General features: G+C 45.2%; 2 protein-coding genes and 1 long non-coding RNA gene across 8 annotated transcripts in view; 2 read left to right on the top strand and 1 right to left on the bottom strand.

Annotated features, from left to right (window-relative positions):
• Window positions 1–11,080, top strand: part of ttll10 (tubulin tyrosine ligase-like family, member 10) — a 34,095-nt gene extending 23,015 nt beyond the window's left edge. For 3 of the 4 annotated variants that reach the window (XM_035646092.2, XM_035646090.2, XM_035646089.2), the window contains 12 exons: window positions 2,197–2,414; window positions 3,243–3,560; window positions 3,886–3,967; window positions 4,204–4,322; window positions 4,496–4,616; window positions 5,808–5,893; window positions 7,365–7,551; window positions 8,109–8,280; window positions 8,952–9,092; window positions 9,793–9,909; window positions 9,998–10,091; window positions 10,260–11,080. In XM_035646092.2, coding sequence (XP_035501985.2) covers window positions 3,263–3,560; window positions 3,886–3,967; window positions 4,204–4,322; window positions 4,496–4,616; window positions 5,808–5,893; window positions 7,365–7,551; window positions 8,109–8,280; window positions 8,952–9,092; window positions 9,793–9,909; window positions 9,998–10,091; window positions 10,260–10,945 — 2,103 coding nt within the window. In that variant the 5' untranslated portion in view covers window positions 2,197–2,414; window positions 3,243–3,262 and the 3' untranslated portion in view covers window positions 10,946–11,080. Of the gene's footprint in view, window positions 1–2,196; window positions 2,415–2,925; window positions 3,125–3,242; window positions 3,561–3,885; window positions 3,968–4,203; window positions 4,323–4,495; window positions 4,617–5,807; window positions 5,894–7,364; window positions 7,552–8,108; window positions 8,281–8,951; window positions 9,093–9,792; window positions 9,910–9,997; window positions 10,092–10,259 lie in introns of all 4 variants that reach the window. The other variant, XM_047330716.1, reaches the window with a different exon arrangement.
• Window positions 5,303–7,370, bottom strand: LOC118317426. The gene is made up of 2 exons (XR_004795434.2): window positions 6,624–7,370; window positions 5,303–6,502 (listed from the first exon to the last, which is right to left on the bottom strand). It is a non-coding gene; the product is annotated as an uncharacterized LOC118317426 (long non-coding RNA).
• A 74-nt stretch (window positions 11,081–11,154) lies between the features above and the next one.
• LOC118317425 lies at window positions 11,155–19,693 on the top strand. Of its 3 annotated transcripts, XM_035646095.2 has the most exons (12): window positions 11,157–12,156; window positions 12,233–12,308; window positions 14,275–14,407; window positions 15,106–15,252; window positions 15,554–15,640; window positions 16,259–16,346; window positions 16,462–16,598; window positions 16,691–16,837; window positions 17,487–17,573; window positions 17,853–17,928; window positions 18,060–18,136; window positions 19,169–19,693. In XM_035646095.2, exons 2-12 carry the CDS (start codon window positions 12,283–12,285, stop codon window positions 19,298–19,300), a joined length of 1,137 nt encoding a protein of 378 aa, XP_035501988.1. In that variant the 5' UTR covers window positions 11,157–12,156; window positions 12,233–12,282; the 3' UTR covers window positions 19,301–19,693. The 3 variants fall into 3 exon arrangements, 2 of the variants coding, with proteins under 2 accessions (XP_035501988.1, XP_035501987.1); XR_004795433.2 differs by lacking the exon at window positions 12,233–12,308 and having other exon boundaries at window positions 11,155–12,156; window positions 17,858–17,928; window positions 19,169–19,298; XM_035646094.2 differs by lacking the exon at window positions 12,233–12,308 and having other exon boundaries at window positions 11,161–12,156.
• Window positions 19,694–19,710: the final 17 nt, after the last annotated feature.

The raw sequence follows: 19,710 nt of genomic DNA, 5'->3' as shown, positions 1-19,710 counted from the left end.
GGAAAATAAAATCCTGCACATTTTCATTCATTGTGTTTTTGTGGAAAATCTCTGGTTCTACCAAAATGCAATGTCTATTTTATGTGAGTAGTTGTTTTGGAGTAAATAAAAGAAGAAAAAAAAGAGTTGTCAGTATGAGCCGTGGTAGCTGCTTAGAAGAGCCTGGACCTGTAGAAACTGAAACATAATCATGCATATGAAGTAAAGGAGAGGCAAGGTAAAGAATGTCACACTTTACGCAACAATATTTGATTGATGTAGCTCAAATTAAAATTGATTTATTAATAAACAATTTAACTGTTGAACATGTAGTACAACACTGGGAGGGTAGACACAAAATACAGAGGCATGTACATTTACACATTTACACGTGTGTTTTAACACACACACACACACACACGCACGCACACACACAGCCTCTTGGCAGATGGTGAACCATGAGGTTGACAGGGCTGTAAAACAAGCCTGTTCTCTTTGTCCACCTACGCAGCACTTTGCACAGTGTGTCTGTGATGGCGGCGTTTTATCAAGGTGTGGTCGACACCGGCTCCACACAAAGCTCTGTTGAACAGGAGTATGGGAGACCTGCTTCGTGCTACTGGATGCCGCTGCTGGACTCACATTGTTGCCAGCTTTGCCAAGCGTCTATCTCTCTCTCTCTCTCTCTCTCTCTTATCGCAGCCATTTTGCACTCAGCCACCTACAGTAAATGGGACATTTACGGCCACGTGTGTGTGTAAATGACAAGACTGTCTGGTGACCTGCCTCCTTCTCATTGGTTTAGTCTTTGACTCGTATTGTTTGATCTGAACAATGGAGGACAAGTCGACTCAAGACCAAAGTCATGTGGGCTCAAAAGCAGCTCATTTATTGGAAGCATTTCAGTATCCTTTCCTCCCATCCAGTAGAAAACTTTGGTGATGGGGCAGTCAAAGTGAATCAGACTCCACACATGTTCCGCTGTGGTCTTCATATCGCATATTTCGGGTGTTCACTCATTTGTGTCTGAAACAACACTGCACTAGAGTAACTCCAGATGTTGTTTTCGGACATGAAAAAAAGCTGGGAAATTGAGTTCGGACATTTTCCGTGTTAGAGTCAGACGCGTTGACAACAGACGGAACATTTCCGAAACCTTCAGGGGTGGTGCCTGTGTGTCCGGACATTTTCCTGCTGTGATCTCACATGGGTTGACTTGGATCATTTTGGTGTGTCTGGCAGGGAAAGTTCCAGAAAAAATCCGGCAAAGTTGAGGAAAAGGTCTGGACTTCAGTGCATGTCTGAAAGCATCTTTTGACTGGCCTGCTCTAAACGTTGCATGACTAAACGTTGCTCGGCATGACTGTGAACTTAAACATCATCGATGTGAGATGTACACATTGCTCAGGGTTACCAGACTGTATGTGTAATTACACGGATGCATGCGTAGATGCCGGGTCCGAGAGGCACCCGCCCCTGTCAATTATCAGGCTGTTGGGAGGAAGAGGAGAGATTATGCATAATTGCCGATGCCGACCATGGCTCTGCATGGGTGTTTCCTCCCGAGTCAAATCACTGAGACAGAAGGTGATTAGTGGATTTGCCATGCGAGAAGACAAATACCATGTTGCTCAACCGCCTACTCGCTACTGGATTTGGCACAAGACAGCATGAGTGACGATAATGTCGGCTATGAAAAAATTCCAAGAATGATTCAGCAGGATGAATTTGTGTTGAAATGAATTGGTGCTCACAGTAAAATAATGTGTGGGGGCTTTTGGTTTTAACAAATGGTCAGATGAATGTGCCGCTCACGTTATATAGAATCAGACTGTATATAAGATTAACAGATGTTTTGCCTTTTTCCAAAAATTACTTTTGCGAAACAAAGATTTCTGAGCCGGCGGATGACATTATTTCTCCTTTTGTGTCAGGACATATACCCATACAAACTGGCAAATCCATTTTGATTGACAGCCTGCTCTCACGTTACCATGGGGATCATACAACAAAAGCTTACAGACAGTTAATATTGAATGAAGCTAACCTCAGAGGTGGGGTCGATGTGGGACACATAATCTCGAGTAGTTATTTTGTCGTGAGCCCTTGTTTCTGTACGATTCTGTCTACAGGGGCAACTGTCGCTACGGTTCCCATTACCAGAGTAACCAGTGATGTTTTTTTTTTTTATTCTTTCTTTTTTTTACGCTGGTCTAGTGGGTTTGGAGTGTGACAGACTACAGTGGGCTGAACTGCAGACAGGCTGAGTGATTCCACTCTCCGTCAAGTCGTCCTCCTCCAGTCTGCTGGTCTGCTGTTCGTCTGGACGCTGCAGTGTTGGACTACAAGGTTGAGCACACATGGCGGAATAAGAGCGGACTGAGTAGGTCTTTCGTGAAGTCTGGCTGTCCATGTGTGTGACGCCGGAGTTGCAGGTAAACCCATTTGCTGTTTTCTCTATCAAGAAACACCACAGTTATTTCCAGATGCTACATGAAACCTTTTAAAATGTTATTGCCAAATGCAATATTTTATTTAAACTGCACATAACTACACATACAGAACTCATGAGCGTGCTCTGATGGTGATGCTTGTGGAAAGTCCATGGGGTCACTCAAGGCCATGGGGTTACAATGGGACCATTTAAGGTGAACAATTTAACGACAACAATTGTTAGATTGTAAGATTTTTACATTTCAATCAGATGCTGTTGCTAGAGGAAAGGGACCACCTCTTTGGTTCACCACCAGTCCAAACTTTTCACTTTGGACTGGCGGTGTTACAAGAAAGGTCCTGGGGTCACCAAAATCATACATAAATACCCTGACTGTTCATTTCCATGCTAGATTATTTGGCAGTCTGACCAGTATCTGTCTGCTTGCTGTACTTGGACATTAAAGGGCCATAAATAATACTTTTTGCCTTCATTTCATATTCATGTTGTAGAAAAAGTCAGGGACCATGGGCATGAAGGTGTGTGGTATGGGCCCCATGACTAGGCCACTGGAGTGACCCCATCCAATAGCTGTTAAGATATTTCAGTCTGAAACAGAGCAGTGGACCAATCGACTGTCACACCGACATTGCCATCCAGAGTCATGAGTCTAGCGTGGCTGATAAAAAAACATCTCATGTACCATCTCATGTAAGATGTACAGTAATATCAATGAAGGCTGAACTGTTCCTCTTCTGCTGCTGCTGCTCTCCATTTCTTTCTCACTAAAACACATTCAACTCTCCTCCCAATGTCGGAACATTTCTAGCCATTACTGAAAGGCCGGTCATGTCATCTGAGTCCTGGGCGGGGTCCCGCAGCGAAGGCCAGGGAGAGGACCCGCAACCGGAGGAGAAACAAGATGAAGAAGCGGAAAAAGAGGAAGCGGGGGCTCCCAGCCAGGACAAGCGGCGCACAGAATGTCCGAGGCGAGAGGCGGCTTTGTCACTTGACCATCGTGGCATGCAGGAAGTGACATCACAAGGTGGAGTGGAAAAGGTCCAGAGGGCGGAGACGCCGACTCTGACAGCGAGAGTTAGGTTTTCCAACACGACTGTCAACCAGGAGAGCCCAGCACGACAGTCAGGTGTGTGTGTGTGTGTGAGAAAAGAGTGATCATTTGAAATTCTGTCTAAACTGGGAACCTTTATTGCTGCACACTAAAACACAAATCTGCACATTTTACCACTGTTAAAGAAAAAGGAGATTCAGAAACCACCTGAGGCTGATGAAATACTTTCTGTTGAAACCGTTGTAAATCCACAGATTTCTTTTTTTGAACCTCTGTGTTGTTCTGTGTATTGTAACTGTCAGTGCAACAGCACAATACTGTATGCTGACATATACTGTACATGCGATGGAGCTCATGTGTATGTGAATGTCGGGGGGCTTATCGACTTGCTCCTGCCTAGACAAGTACAGTGTGCAGCATCCGGACGATCCTCGGGGGCCCGGTCCGTTCTACTTCTTCAGGGGATCCAACGGGGCTGAAATGTAAATAGAACAATATGAAAAAGAAGTTTTAGTTTATGTTTTTTTTTTTAAATGTGATCACATATCCTGCATGACGTTTTCCTATGTGAAGATGTAAATCTTCAAAAAGTTGAGAACTTATAGAGAGAGAGATATGATTATACAACATTATCGTGCTGTATAGTTGTTGTTCTTCTGGACTTTTGTGTGATTAAGAGTGAAGTATGATTGATTCCCTCTGGGATTTTCCCCTTCAGAGTGAGCAGTTACTGTGAGAGCAGAGGGTGGAAGAGGATTTACAACAAGAACAGGGAGGATTTCAAACTCAAGTGGTGTGAAACCAAATCATCAGTCAACTACTGCAACTTCAGAGAAGGTAGTGACGGTGCACAGAACATCATCCTCCTTTATCTGTAACTGTAAAAAAATATATATAGCTGATGTATAATTCCTCCTTTCATATCTCGTTGCATTTTGCTATTGGTAGAATATACTGTAGGTGTATCACCCCCCGTTCACGGAGATTAAATCCTCATGTGTTCCTTCCAGGTGAACAGCTGTTGTACCAGATTCCCAACAACAAGGTGCTCACCACTAAGATCGGCCTCCTCAGCAGTCTGCGGGAGTACGAGCGAGTCTGCAGCAAAGTCAACCACGGTCGAGGCCTGAGGTGAAGTGGACGGCTCTCCTCTCCTACAGCAGCAGTCGGATACAACAGTCTGTTTCCTTCACAGAGCTGTATCAGTTGTAGCGCACGTCTCCCAGCAACCATCTGGTACCATCGTGGAGAGTCGGCTCTGCCTCGCTCTGCAAATACCGACTGACACACATATCAGCTTGTGATACTATTTGATAAACACAGCCAGGCGAGGTCTCCCCTTTGAGTCACACAATTTGGAAAATATAATCAGTCAGTTTCCTTTGCCAAGAGTTGGATGTGAAGACTGATGCCACTGTCATGTCTGCACGTGATGTATATACACCTCCAGCAAGCACACGTTTATTGTAGCTTAGTACCAAGACTGGAAACAGGAGGAGACAGATAGCTGGCTTTGAAGAAAATAAAATCTTTCATCAGTATGTCTATAGCTCACTAAATACCCTGTTATATCTCTTCTGTTTAATTAATGCAGAAACAAAACACATTTAACCATTTTTGGGCATCTTTGAAATAATTCATTAGGCTGCTACATACTCATGAATTATAACTGAAAATAGAGATTTATCAGAATTGTCACCTACATTATAAATTATTGACAGATCTTATTGATTCAGCAATAAACTTAACGTCAGGCTGGGAAGCATAAAATTTGTCATCACCACTGATATATTACATATAAAAGACCGGAGCGGTAGTAACAGCCAACAACATTTATTAAAATTCCTCTGTGCAAAAACATACAGTACGTTTCTTTACCCCTACTTTCTGAGGCAGCAACTGACTTTGATTCTTTTAGAAAATTAATTTGCAGAAATGAAGTTGCTTGAGTCAAACAATGAATATTAGTGAATATTACACCTGGGATTTGATAATCAATCTGCACTTATGGAATCAACGTCTTTTAGTTAAATGGCACACCTGTTGAAACATTAAAAACAAACAATCATTTCTGTAATGGATGATAAGATTGACTCGACCATAACTGAGATACTTTCTGGGGTATGGGTCATCTGTAGAAACACAATGTGTAGTGACACTTAATGATTTAACGTTTTAACGTTTTAAAATCAAGTGAAACTCTGATTTGTCTCAAGCAGTTCTGATTTTCAGAACGTGACATATTTCTAATCCTACCTCAACTAGCCCAGGACACGCAGACATTCATTCGGCCTTTTCTCCTGGTTGTGTTGTACTTTACAGGAGGCTGAAAATGGAAGAGTTCATTCCCACCACCTTCCGCATGGACGTGAGGGAAGAGAGGGAGGCTTTCTTCGGCCAGCAGGAGGGTAAAATGCCCAAACACATGCCACCTACATGAACCTCGAACACATTAGTATCCTGATGCAACAACAGCAACACACCACTGGTTCAGTTGGATGTGTGCTTTGCTGGCAGGCTCCCAACCAAACGTGACAAGAAACACATATCCTTGTGCTTGCCAGTGTTAAGACAACAGTTGCCTTGGAGATTGTTTAATCAAGGGGTTGAGGACGCTGGAAAATAATGCACTTCACCTCCCATAAGGCCCTGATAAAATCACCAGGGGAACATGCTGTTTCCATAGAGATGAGTCAGCAGAGGGCAGGGCTGAGACACAAACACAAGGAGGAACGCTCAACAGGATCCGGGTGTAGAGTTGCCGCAGCACTGGCCAGAACTGGGACGAATAGAAATGGATTTTATATTATAACACAGAAACTCTCAAAACATTTTCTTATTTGAATGTTACAGTATGGGCTGGAGGTAATGATTCACCCGGTCCTGAATTGTTTGTAGTATTGGAGACATATACTGCATTATGATCAGTGGTGTGCAGGTTATGGCAAACACGGTTATCGCTAAGTAAACAGGAGAAAGACGGACAGATGGGTGAGATCCCTCGGTGATGGACGAATCTGTGGAAGAGAAGAAAGGAGAAACGCAAAAGAAACAAAGACAACTGGAACACGGAACGGCATAATGCACTGTAGGAGCACATACATGAGAAAATACATAAACAAAAAGCTGAAATCTCACCATAATTCTCTTGTTGACAATATTTCAGCATCCAACATCCTGGACCATCACTGTTCAGTGTCATCATGTAGCGTCAGTTACAAGTCAAAGTCCTGCTTGAATAAGGCTACTAAAGTGTTATTTGGCAAAATACATGTATCATTATACAGTAGAAGTTTGTTTTATATTATACTGCAGGAATATTAATACTGATGCATCAACATATTAGCATTTTAATGTTTTAGCTAATTTCAACTACCATATATAGTAGTATAGAGTAGTTTAATTAATTTCAATGCATAATATTTCACAAGTCATTCCATTATGATTTATTGTCTCTTATATCCAAAATGTTGTGGGAAATGAATTTAATACAATACTTGAATAGATATACATAATATTTCACTACTAATAGTTGAATGATTGCATTGTGGGGTTTTAATAAGCATACTATTCTGCAGAGGTTTCCCACTTTTCAGATTTTAATACTCAACTAATAAATTGGACTACAGATCAAATAGGGAGTGATGTCACAAACAGCATGAGTCTTATTCACAGAAAAAGGAAATATAATAATAATACAATTATAAAGAACAGGAACAAACAGCTCAACATGGGATTCAACACACCAGAAAAACACTGAACCGCACAGACGTCAAGTGTAACTCACAACCGAGGAAGACTTAATGTTTCGTACCTGGATATGTCATATATATTTTTTACAATGATATTTAGCTGGTGTGTCTCTGTGACTGTGACCAGGTGTGAGGAGCAATAGCGAGAGTTGCATGTGGATCTGTAAACCCACCGGCCTGAACCAGGGCAGAGGGATCTTTCTGCTGAAGAGCCAGGACGACATAGACGCCTTCAGGCTGAAGCTGCAGCACATGGAGGAGAGCCAGGCCAACAAGATGCATCACTGCCAGCCTCAGGCCCGCATTGTCCAACAGTGGGTAAACACACGTTAAACTGAAAATCACATCACAGTCACAGTGCCTGCCGCCAAAAATATTTAGTTCATTTGAAGTTATCAGTAAGTTTTGAGAGTTATATACATGCACAGACTGCCTCATAAAGAACACTTTAAGTTCTTTATAAAGAGTTAAAAACAATCAAATATCCAAAAACTGCAGTCATGAGATTTTCCCTTCAACACTGAATATCAAGCGAAACATACAATACTTGAAATGAGCGAGTGATAAATAGCAACAAAAACAATATCGTTATACTAAAACTCTAGTGCCACTTGTGTATAAACATTTGTGTGTGCATCCAAATGTGCACATATTATTTAGAGAGTTAGTATTAGTAATAACAGTTACAAAATGCTTTACAGGACAAAAAGGAAAAATTGAGAATTTTAGAGATTTTTGTTTGGGCAATTGTCTGGTGTATATGTCAGCATTGCTTATTTGACAAATGACAAACTATATATTTCCACAAAATGCTATTAATATACTTTAGCTTTTGTTGTTTAGAAGGTCAACTTTGCCATTTTGCCCTCAGTTACATTCAGAACCCGCTTCTCCTGAAAGGGAAAAAGTTTGACGTGCGCTCCTACCTCCTGATCGCCTGCACGGCACCTTACATGGTCTTCTTTCGCCACGGGTATGTGCGACTGACCTGCGACCTCTACGACCCCAGCTCCAGCAAACTCTCCGACCACCTCACCAATCAGGTACAGCCCCCAAATAGTGTACACACAACCAACAGGTCAAATACCGAATCAAGACATTTTAAACGAGCTGTAATGATGTTAGATTGAAAATCGGGCCGTTATAGAAACGTCTCCACGATACATGCCGGCTGGAAAGATTACAAAATGGTTAAAGATGTTTTGGTGCCTCCCAACAAAAAGATTCTGGATTTTCATACGGGTGCTGGGTAGTACTGTAGTTATCTCCACGCCAATACGTTTGTTTTTATTCTAAGCGGTCGAATTTCATCTTGAACTGAACTAGAACTGAGAAACTCTCCTTTTAAGTTTTTAAGTTTCAGGACCAATGTCACTTTTCTGATGTTGGGTTCATTTTTGGAGTTTGAACTGTCAGTAATTCACAGTCTTAATCCTGGATCACAATGTAGTTTTGATTTTCCGGGTCCTAAGTTGAAGGGAGATTACTGTATATCATGAGCGTGGTAAATGTTAAGGGCCAAAAGTCATTAAGTCTGAAGGTGAGCGATTTCTATGCTTCACATAAACTCAAAAATCGCTCCTGATAACGCTGAATAAAAGCCATTTCCGGGAAGAAAAAAAAATCCTCTCAAGACATTTGTGCCCAATTTACAGTCTCTCCTTCTCCGCTGACTGCTTTGTGTGTCTCTGGTCCCCCTGCTGTCCGTCTCCAGCACATGCAGAAGAAGAACCCCCTGTACAGCCAGCTGAAGGAGGACACTGTGTGGTCCATGGAGAGCTTCAACGCCTACGTCAACCACCGGTTCCAGGTTGCCAAGGGTCTGCCCAGGGACTGGGTGCTGGGCGCCTTTGCAGTGAGTGCTGCTTGGCCTCGTGGCTCTCGGGGACCAATTACCGTTTTTTAACGACGGTTGTTGGTGCTTGCAGCTAATTGAGATGGCGGTGGGGTTAGGATGATCTCATCGCGGTCTGAGGATACATCATCCTTTGACTAAAATGAAATATCCCACTTGTACCTCAAACCCTGAGAGTGACAGACTTTGGAGTGAATTAAACACAGCATGGCTGTTTGGGTCAACAGAAAACTGCTGCTGTGTCCCAAAGTGATTTTCAAACTAACCGCAGCGATCGGCATCTTTAGTTGCTCCTCTAAGACTGTTGGCCTCTTATAACTTAGACATGAACAGTTTGGACGCAATCTGCCAAGCACCAAACAGCAGGCACACTCAGCCACCAGCTGAAGAACACAGTGTAGCATTTGGCTCCAGATGCAGAGTCGATGGAGACTCAAGGCGGTAATCTCACGGTCGGGTTTACGGCTGCTTCTGCTGCCCCCTGGTGGCCACAAAACGATAAAATGATGCAGCTCCAAATTTTCTAAACACAAAGCCAGTCATGTGCAGTGGCGCCAGGGGGGCCAGTGATTTCATGGTGGTGGTGGTGGTGGTGGTGGTGATGTAGTGTCTGCTGAATGCATCACTACATCGTGTGTCGCGCTGACGCCTAATGACCAATGATTGGCTGACTGCTCGTGTCGCTCTGTCCCCCCATCAGAAGCACATGCAGCGGATCATGACGCAGTGTTTCTTCGCGGTCAAATCCAAGCTGGACCGCCGACTGGGCCTCTTCGACTTGATTGGCTGCGACTTCATGGTGGACGAGGACTTCAAGGTGGGCGGGGCGGTGCTGGCGAATGCCCTAATGGCCGGTCAGTGTCCAAACGTGTGCATTAACAGATGTCTGCATGTGGCGCCGACAGGTGTGGCTGTTGGAAATGAACTGTAACCCAGCACTGCATACGAACTGCGAGGTGCTGAAGGAGGTGATACCCAGCACCGTTGCGGAGACACTGGGTGAGCTCGGACCTCACATCATCATCATCATCATCATCACGTTACATTTCACACACCAGACACTCAGGGCCTGTCATTGTTTGCGTGTCATGGAATTTAAAGTTTTCCTCATTTCCCTGCTTAACAGGCTGATGCGTGATGCTGTTACTCTTTCGTGCTCTTCTCTAGACGTAACTCTGGAGATCTTCAACAAGTGTCGTCTCAGGCAGGGGCTCCTTCCTTTGACCAGTCAGGGAGAGTTTGTGCTGCTCTACAGTGGAGCTGATTCAGCGCCGGCCTGCAACAGGAGTGACACAAACACTGAATTCCCCCACAAAACCACCAAAAAGACTCAGAAGACTGAAGGCAGGAGGTGTAAGTCAGGCATGGAGGGCAACAACGTGTCCGCGGCGTCCCCTGATAATTGTGCGACCGTCTCAGAGAGCGGCGAAGGACGGGGTCGCTCCAAGTCCGGTCGCCGCCCGGCCTCCGCGGCCGACGCCTCGCCTCTCTTTCAGAGCTCGTCATCAGTGCAGCGATCTTCAAATCCACACAGCAGCAGCACACAGGCGGCCAGGGGCAAGAAGCTCCAGCCCCGCGTCCAGTTCAAGCTGAGCAAATGTACTGTGCACGCAGGCGCAAAGACTCACTCCGAGACGCGGCAGAAGACGCAGGCCGTCACGCTGCTGCCACCGGCATCCGAGTCGAGCGAGGGCCTCTCCGTCCGTGGCTCTCCGGAGACGGCGGCACTGTTCCCTCCGCAGGCCCGACATCCTGCGAGTGTGGACCAGTGTGAAAGAGGAGAGGAACCCGCTGAAAAGCAGCTCAGAGAGGACACGAAGAGTTTAGTGTGTGAAAGAAAAGAGGAACTATGAAGCACAGTATGCAAACAGCAGTTATCTCAACAGCTTTTCCAAAAAAAAAATCTACTCAATGTACTGGTGCTGTTTTATTTTCAGAGAAATGCCAAGAGATATTGAATGTGACAATAAAGACTATTTATTTCTTCAGTGCAGATATCTGGTTTCTTTTTCATCTTTTTTTTTGTGTGGGGAATATGCCACGAAGCACATTTGTCTTCCCACATTGTTGCATTCATTTCCTGTGACTGAAGCACACCGTCTTCGTCCGCGGATCCACAGCAAGTGTCAAACGGACAAACGCGTCCATCGGTCACGTCACTTCGCAGACGGAGGAGAGCAGCTCAGGAACACCCAGGCTGGCGACGGTGCACGAAACCCTCCCACCGTCTGGTGGAGATCAACCCGAGGCTCCGCTCGCCAGTCGCCGTGTCTTGTTGTTTTGACTGCGGACGTTTTGCCTCTCTGTTGTTTCACAACTCCTAATTATCCGTCCACATCCAGGCTCCGCGCGTGTAAACACACGCAGACGTGCAGACGTGCAGACGTGCTCCCGTCCCTCTCGACGGGACGCTTGCTTCATCCACGTTTCTCAACGAGGAGGCGAAGAGGCATCGGAGCGGTCTGACTTGTCAGCGCGAGGAGGGGGTAACATTTTTTCTCCTTGTCATTTTCTCGGGCGTCAGAGTGCCAACTACCAAAGTGAGGAAGCTCCTTCAGCTGTGCGCAGACCGCCAACTGACAGGAAGGAAGGAGCCGCTACCGCGCTACAACTCGACAGGTTCTTCAGCAAACATCTTTTGTCCTCGGGGGCCTCTGTGGAAGCACGAGCGACATGCTGGGCAAAAACAAAAAAAGGGGGAACTAGAGCTTAGCAGCTGACAACCTCACCCCTCCCTCTCTCGCCTTCTCCGGCACACAATATCCTCTTTTGGGGCCCAAGCAGCCCCCGTTTTCATGTTATCTCTTTGGTTTTAATGCGGCTCTCGCAAACACACACACACACACACACACACACGCAGACACACACACGTGCACACCCAGTGAGGATGACTGCCTGGACAGATGGTGCTCAGTGTGCGGACTAGAAGCTGAGACGAGGCCGAGAGAGGGACAGACTCCTCGTCCGTCATGGGATGCTGCAGTGTGACCCAGAGGCATACCGGAGTGGACGAGGTGGGCCCCGACGAGATCGAGCTTCTGGAACTCTCTGGAGACAATTTGGGGTAAGAACACACAGATGTGTTGTGAGTTGGTTCAAATTTAAAAAAAAATTAAAAAAATTAGTATTTTTAAATATAGAAAACGACTGGTGGGAAATTGATGTACTCAAGACGGCACTTTGACCCTGGATGGAGTCAAGATCCAGAATGGGACTGTGAGTTCTTTTTTTTTCCTGTGCTTATCATCATAGCTTTTGAAAGAGTGTATCTTGGTTTTTTGGGGGGGGATTTTTTTATGTGTGTGTGTTGATTCTGGAGGAGGAAGCGTCGACTGTCTGGGAAACAGAGCACCGTCCTTCTAGACGCCTCTCCTTCAGCCCCTGTGGTGTTCTTTGGCATGCATCGTGTCACGTGCTGGAGCCAGACACATGAAACACAGAGGAGTTCGCGTCCCTACTTTGAACAAAGCCGCCTAGCACACTCAGAGATACCAGGATGAGCTTGTTTTCACCCAGTGACAGGATGTGCTCTGTGACGGGTTCTGTGGTGGGGAGGAGAAAAAAACAAAAAGGGCTCAATTACAAACCACCGTGAAAAGCACCTGCAGAAACACCAGGTCACAGCCGCGCGATTTCCACCCATCAGCGCCCAGCACAACGACACGGCAGGCGAAAAAGAATTGGCTCCTATTTGGTCAACATGAACTTGGGAACTCGGTGATGCCGCACTGACGTGATTAGCAGATTACCATAAGACAATGGCTGCAGCGCGGAGGGGTTTAATACAGAGTCAGGGGCGGGACAAATCTCCCCAGGTTCTCAGGCTGGGGGGGGGGGGGGGGGATTAGCAGAGGCTAATCACAACAGCAGAGACTGGTCCTCGTGTGTGTGTGGCCGCGTATTGATTCCACGCACATATTTGTGTTCTACAACACAGATGATGATGTGCACCACACGCACCCACGCTCACGCTCACAAATAGACTCGATGGAGGCGTGGGTAGCGTGTGCTGAGGTGCATGCCGATCAATCGCCGAGTCCTAATTCCATATAAAGCAATTGTTAGTGTGCAAAAAAAAAAAAATGCTGCACCTGCGCCGACAGGAAATGTATGTGCGAACATCAGTGGCCCTCATTTCACTGAAAGTGTAAATTTAGCACGCCACTGCCAGTAAAACGTTCAAAAGAGAAAAGGCAGAACCTCCAACCTGTTGTGTAGATTTGATCCAACTTTGAGTTGATTCTAAGTGTGAAGCACTCGACGGCAGATTCCACTGCATTCATGGCCTCTGGTCTCCAGCTGGGCCTCGATCATTCATGCCCACACGACGGATCCCTCTTCAACTCGATATGAGTGTAAGACTATCCCGGTCACGTTTCATTTTGAGCCTTGTGGGGTAAAGCGTTCCACGTTGATCCTCCGAACAGAGATGGATGGCTGTCCGGAGGAGGATCTCCTCAAGGGCCACTCTGTGATTCCCTATGGACGCGCTCCAAAGACAAACCCAGTTCAATAATAGCAAATTTAGCAGAAGCATATTAAGATTTTGAGTTTTGGGGGAAAAATTGCTTATATCTTCAGCTGTATCATCTCATGTTATTAGTCCCTGTACTTCATTTGTGCATTGTATTGTACAATATTCAACGTTTTTGTATGCATACTGACTATTTTCAAAAATGCATAATTTTGCAGCTTTTCCTGCGTATGTAAATCCAACCTGCTCAGAGTTAGTACTGTACGTGGTGTGAAATGGGGATGATTGGGACAATGCTCACGTTTGCAGAGGACAAAAGCTACAAAATAGGGCGGCAAAGGGTCGGCAGGTGGGTCCGTCTCTGCTGTGACTACTGTAAGCTGATTATGTCTAGCTGCCTCTGGGCCGGTGGGGGGGTCAGGGCAAGTCATTGAAATAGTCATATCTTTTTTTCCTTCCCCTTCAGTCTTTATTTATATTCTTTGGAGCTCACCGGGGCGGCAGCCAGCTCATCTGGAGAAGGGAACAAACAAAATTATAGATTTCAACGTTTGCGAAGCTGCAGTCTGCCTGAGTCATGTGTGTCTAAAGACTAACCACAAAGCACAAAACTAACCAGTGAGTCACGGCTCTCGCTGCATTTAGCGCCGCTGCGTTGACTGTGATGTCTGATAGAATGTTTTCCGATGCATGCGTGCGTTCCTGCAGGGTGTGGAGTCTGGGAGAAACCAGGCTTCAGTTGTCGGTGAGGAGCAGCAAAGATGAGCAGCAGTCCCAGCTGCCGCCGCCGCCGCCGCCGCCGCCGCCCCGGTACCCTTCAGTACGCCACCTGGAACAAGAGGTCACCGTGTGTGTTGTGTGTGTCTGTTTTGCGTGTTGGGCAGGGCAGTGACAGAAACTTTTTTCACAGTAAGAAGAACACGGCTCAGGGCAAAGATGACACCTCTCACCGCACTTTTGCTTGAACACCAAAAAGGGTCCAAGGTCAAAAGTGTGGCGAGAGCGGCCTCACGCGGACAGCGACAGTTTCCACTCAGTTATTTGCGTCGAGGCCAGACGCACTCTGTACACACACACACACACACACACACACACACACGCACACACACCGTGGGAATTTCCCCCGACGATGGCAAGAGAGATGCCAAATGTGCCCGAATTTGGTGCGATTCAAACTTTACAGGAAATAAAGGCGGGAGGAATCACTGGCACAGAGAAGTCGTCTGAGGACGAAGCATCCGAACCTCACGCCATTAGTCCTTGAAGACACTGTTGTCGAGTGCATACATCAAATTCCCCTGGTTGTGCGTCATTTTGCTCAAACGACAACAACTGCAACGGTGACACGTACACACACACACACACACACACACACACACACACAGTATGCTGTGTAAATGCATGACTCAAGGTGACGGAGGCAGTAACAGGCGATTACACATTTGAGTTTCATCCTCATCATCAACAAACAAACTTTAACTGAACAGCTGATAATCAATACATACGGGCTGACAGAGTGTTTTTTGTGTGTGTCTGCAGGTGGTGCTGTGGGGCAGGAGCAGAGATGAGCTGCACCACAGGATTTACTCCCAGCAGCCAATCCGGGGCTGGGAGGGCCAACCAGCCCACATGTACGGAGAGGTGATCCACTCCTCCCTGGTGTCTCTCTGCAGCAGCTACACCCAGGTAACGTGGCACGGCGGCCACCCCAGTCCAGGTTTCACTGGAAGATCATTATGAAAATCTACAGACGTGACTCGGAGGCAGTCTATGAATCACTTTAAGAATCATCTCAATAGGAGCAGATGTTGGAAGCCATACAAACGTACAGGCAGAGCAATAAAAGACACATTTATGATCTTTAGAAAAAAAATAATCTTAGCTTTATTGTTATGGTCCTTGTTGATTAAACCTCTGATCAAAAAACAGCCAAGTCTTTGTTTCTAAAAAAAAACGACTTAATCGTCGTTGTGTTTTGTATCTGCAGGAAACCAGGGAACACTTCCTGGTGTTGTTCTCATTTCACCTGCTGATCCTCTCTCTGGACCACCCACGACAAGACTTCATCTACGAGGTATCCCCGGAAGGAATTGTTCAGAAATGTGAAATAAGACTCGGAAATCAAGAAGTCCTGTGCACGAGCATTGAACACAAATGCATATTGGGGGGAAAAAAGTGCAGTTGATTCCCTCCTGACAGCATTGGCTATGTCAAACGTAAAAAGGTGCCCATATATCTCTGCAGAGCGTTTCATGTCTGCACGGTGCACCTCTGCTCTCATTACCTCCAAATCCAGCTGCAACAGGCAAAAATGCTTTAATAATCTAACCGTCCAACCCCCGCCCAGAGGTGGTGGAGACCTTCAAAAAAAAAAAAAGCCTATACCTTCCGAAATCCACACCTTACTCTGCAATACAGGTTTCCTCTTGAAACTTGTTTGCCCTCAAGCGCTTCACAAAGGCTCAGGATCGGGACCTCAGACTCGTCAGAACTTCGTTGAGAGATTTAATAAAACCCCAAAAATCTCAGAAGAGATGCAAATACAATCTATGCATGTTGGGGAGGATAACAACATCTAAGACCAACACACCTTTTGATTTTCCTTTTTACCTCGGCACCTGTAGGACATGACTGTCACTGAGTCATTCATGTTATTTATTCATCTATTGATCATCCTCATCTTATCCTGCAGGGCATCCTTCCCCTTTCCGGACTCGCCGCGCAGGCCGTCTCCCTGGAGCCCCACACGTCACACTCGCCGCACATGTTTGAGATTAGCGGTGAATCCCGTGGAAATGACCATATTCGTGTCACGATTAAAGTTGCAGTTGACAGATGTGGCAGCACAATGTGGATTGCCGAGCTTGATCTATGTTGTTCCCCTTTTTCCTCCAGGACCGATGGTGGATTCCAAAGTGTTCATGTGTGACAGTGCGGCAGCGTTACAGACCTGGCTGCAGCAGATAGAAGACAGGAGATACAAGTCAATGACCAAACCCATGAGTCCATCTCACTGCGCGCTCTCCTATCTAGTAATGATCTTGTTGTTTTATATTTGGTTATAGCTGAAAGAGCACTTTTGTTAAACTGTAGTTGATATATTGTTTCCGTACTTCTCCCCTAGTTACCATGTGATATGCGCTGGAAAAGAGATGAACTACTGAAATACTTACTACAAGCGCCAATATGGCAGTGGGAGGGCTCGCCCATACAGCACATGGGTCAGCCAGCCTACATATCCATCATCCATATAATCAACTCACAGAGACAGGTAATCAATACTCTCTCACTTAATAGTGATATGGTAAAATAGAATTTCTTCTATTTAGTATTTATGTCCCTCTGGGCTTTCATACTTACCAAGTTATCTCAGAAGCAGCGCCACTTAAAAGAAGACTACGTATAAGGGAACCTGAAAATCATAACCACACATCCAACAAGTCTCTTTCACTTCTGTTTTCATATTTCATATGAGATTTTATTAGTGACCATTCTGAAGTGGATAAACATGTGGCACTGTCTGCACCCTCTTTATGTTTTATGCCTTAAGAAAAAAACTCCCAAGTCAGCCAGGTTGCACGTTAAATCTCACCCGTGGTCTTATTCCTTTGATAGAAACAGTACTGGTTTCTCAAATTAACATGCAAATGCTTTATTTATGTTAAAGGATAATTCATTATTATTATTATTATTAGTATGTGATTGCAAATTGGGTCTCATCTAAGTTTTGCTCGTATGCTCTGCCAGTAATGACACTGATGGGGCAACAAACGTGAGTGATGAGGATTGTTTTTATTTTCAATAAGAATTATTCCAAAATTACAAAATAAGATACAAGTTGTATTACATGTGCCATAGGAATTGCAATATCAACTGTCACAGAGGTATTAAATGTGGTGACTGTGGTTTTATTCCTTCAGGGACGCCAAGAAAGACTGATGGTTCTCTTCCCTCAAGACGTCCTGCTGCTGTCAGTCGACAACAAGCGGCAGAATATAAGATATGAGGTAGTGTAAAATGACTCTATGGGGAAAAATCCATAATAATGCCTCCTCCACCACTGTGGCATTACTACGTGTCCCAGTAGTCATTACACATGGCCTGATTACATGACGTAAAGCACGTGGATGGAACATTTTGTAAACTCCAACTCCGCCGCCCGAAACATCAGTTCATTTCTTTTTGAATCTGCATCTAAAATGAAATGGTATCGAGTAACTTTTATTGAAGGGAAAATTTCTGCACAACTCACACGGTTTCTTTTCCCTCTGTGTCCTCTCGCACAGGGCAGGTTGCCCCGACACAGCGTCAGAGCAGTGGAGCGGTCAGCTCTGCCCGGGCGGCTGGAGTTTGAGCTGATAGGTAGGCTGCAGAAAACGAGTCACATCAATACTTCTCCTTTTTTTTCTCCCATTTGACTAAATGTAACATTGGACTAAAGCAAAATGAGTGAGCGATACAGTAATCTAATATAATCACTGTTTTGTTTTCAGGCGAGCTGCTGGAGCCCCGGCACGTCTCTTGTACCTGCCTGGAGGATTATCAGAACTGGATCTTTCAACTACAGCAGGTTAGACGGTTGCATATATGAGACTCCTGCTATGAACTGAGCAAACACGAGAGGCACGCAATTCATCTACTATTGTTTTTAAACGGCATTCAATGATCTTTGGCCACTTGGGGGCAACAGAACACAAATCAAAACACAAACTCTGACAGATTATCAAATCGTGACGTTGTGGCAAACTTAGCAAATAATCAATTCTTAGTTACGCTATCAGCTAAGATGGATCATCATTAGAGTTCATGTTGGGTTGTGTCCCTGCTCCTGCCAGATATGAGGACGATTATAATGAAGCTTGCATATACAATCAAAAATTGTGCAAAAAGAGGCTCGAGTTTGGCATTTTGGCCAGCGCCATTTCGTTTCTTGAAACTAGAAAGTAACCATATTTGGAGTAGTGGGGGTGGTCTGACTGACGGCTGGAGCACACTGTACATCCACCTACATCTGCGACCCATTGGACGGTACTCGCAGTTAGTCACGCTGTATCCACGCCCCAGTGCATGACGTGCACTATCGTTCGTAAAAAAATAAACGTCATGCTGCATTGTAGAAGACTTGAGACGAGAGATTGAGATCATAAAATCCTCATGAAAATGCTTACTGATCACTCAAGTGAGTGACACCTCTACAGAAACAGACTTCTTTTTGCGACCAGAGGTGTCGCCCTCTGCTGGTCATTCAAGAGAATACAGGTTCCAGGCACTTCTGCATTGACTTAACTTTGCGGACCCGGTGACTACGTCCATTTTTATATACTATCTATGGTTCTAGCACAGGTGGTTAGTCTACAATTCAGTACCAATGAGCTATGAACTATGATCTCACAGATATGCGATATTGCTGTCAATTGTTCAATGTTTCTTTGTGGTCTGCTGCCCCCCTGTGGTGAACAATTTAGCGCAGGTTCAAGATTAAAGTGCAAGACCCCGCAAACCACCGCTTAATCCCCTTTTTTAAAATTTCAATTCATTTTTTAAACGAATCACTGCTGAGTCGCCACAGTCCATCAGAGAGGTTTTTGTCTTTGATCCGCAGCCAGACAGAAGCAGTCACATCACCGTGACTCAAGCTGCACCTCCCATCATGCCAAAGCTGCAACGGAGCAGGAAGGAGTCCCAGGAGCCGATGATAACGGCTGACCAGTGTTACATCAATGGACGCGGCTGACTCATCAGAATGTGGAAAAACGCTTGAATTTTTACTGTAATAAAAAAAAAAAAATCTAAAACTGTGTAGAAAACATGTACATATTACTTTTATGGCTAATTGTGCCTCAAAATTGAGATACAGCAGTGAAGACGCTCTGAGGTGTTCTCACCCTCATTTTGATATATATTGGGTGGTTTCGTCACAGAGGGGCTGAAGAGATACTTCAGTTGTCTCTCACGTGGCGACGAACAGGAACAAGGCCGTGACCTGGATTAAGAGCAGATCAGAGCTGAACAAGTGTTACATGTAGAGACTGTAGGTGTGACAAAAGCAACACAACAGAACAGAACAAGCCGATGTACTGTCATAACAGTTTACTTTTTGTCCAAGAATAAACTGTTTTAAAAAGTCCAATGTTAAAATTCATT

This window comes from Scophthalmus maximus, chromosome 3 (assembly GCF_022379125.1).
Source record: "Scophthalmus maximus strain ysfricsl-2021 chromosome 3, ASM2237912v1, whole genome shotgun sequence".
In the NCBI taxonomy this organism is placed as follows: Eukaryota; Metazoa; Chordata; class Actinopteri; order Pleuronectiformes; family Scophthalmidae; genus Scophthalmus; species Scophthalmus maximus.
Note: the sequence above shows the minus strand (reverse complement) of the source record. Positions and strands in the feature narration are given on the sequence as shown.

Bases quoted from the DNA above. Each gene is read 5' to 3' on its own strand.
- LOC118317425 (XM_035646094.2), top strand. From the start codon at position 12,062: ATGGGATGCTGCAGTGTGACCCAGAGGCATACCGGAGTGGACGAGGTG. The intron at 16,347-16,461 runs GTGAATCCCGTG...TTTTTCCTCCAG, and splicing joins GCACATGTTTGAGATTAGCG to GACCGATGGTGGATTCCAAA. The intron at 16,599-16,690 runs GTAATGATCTTG...CTTCTCCCCTAG, and splicing joins ACTGCGCGCTCTCCTATCTA to TTACCATGTGATATGCGCTG.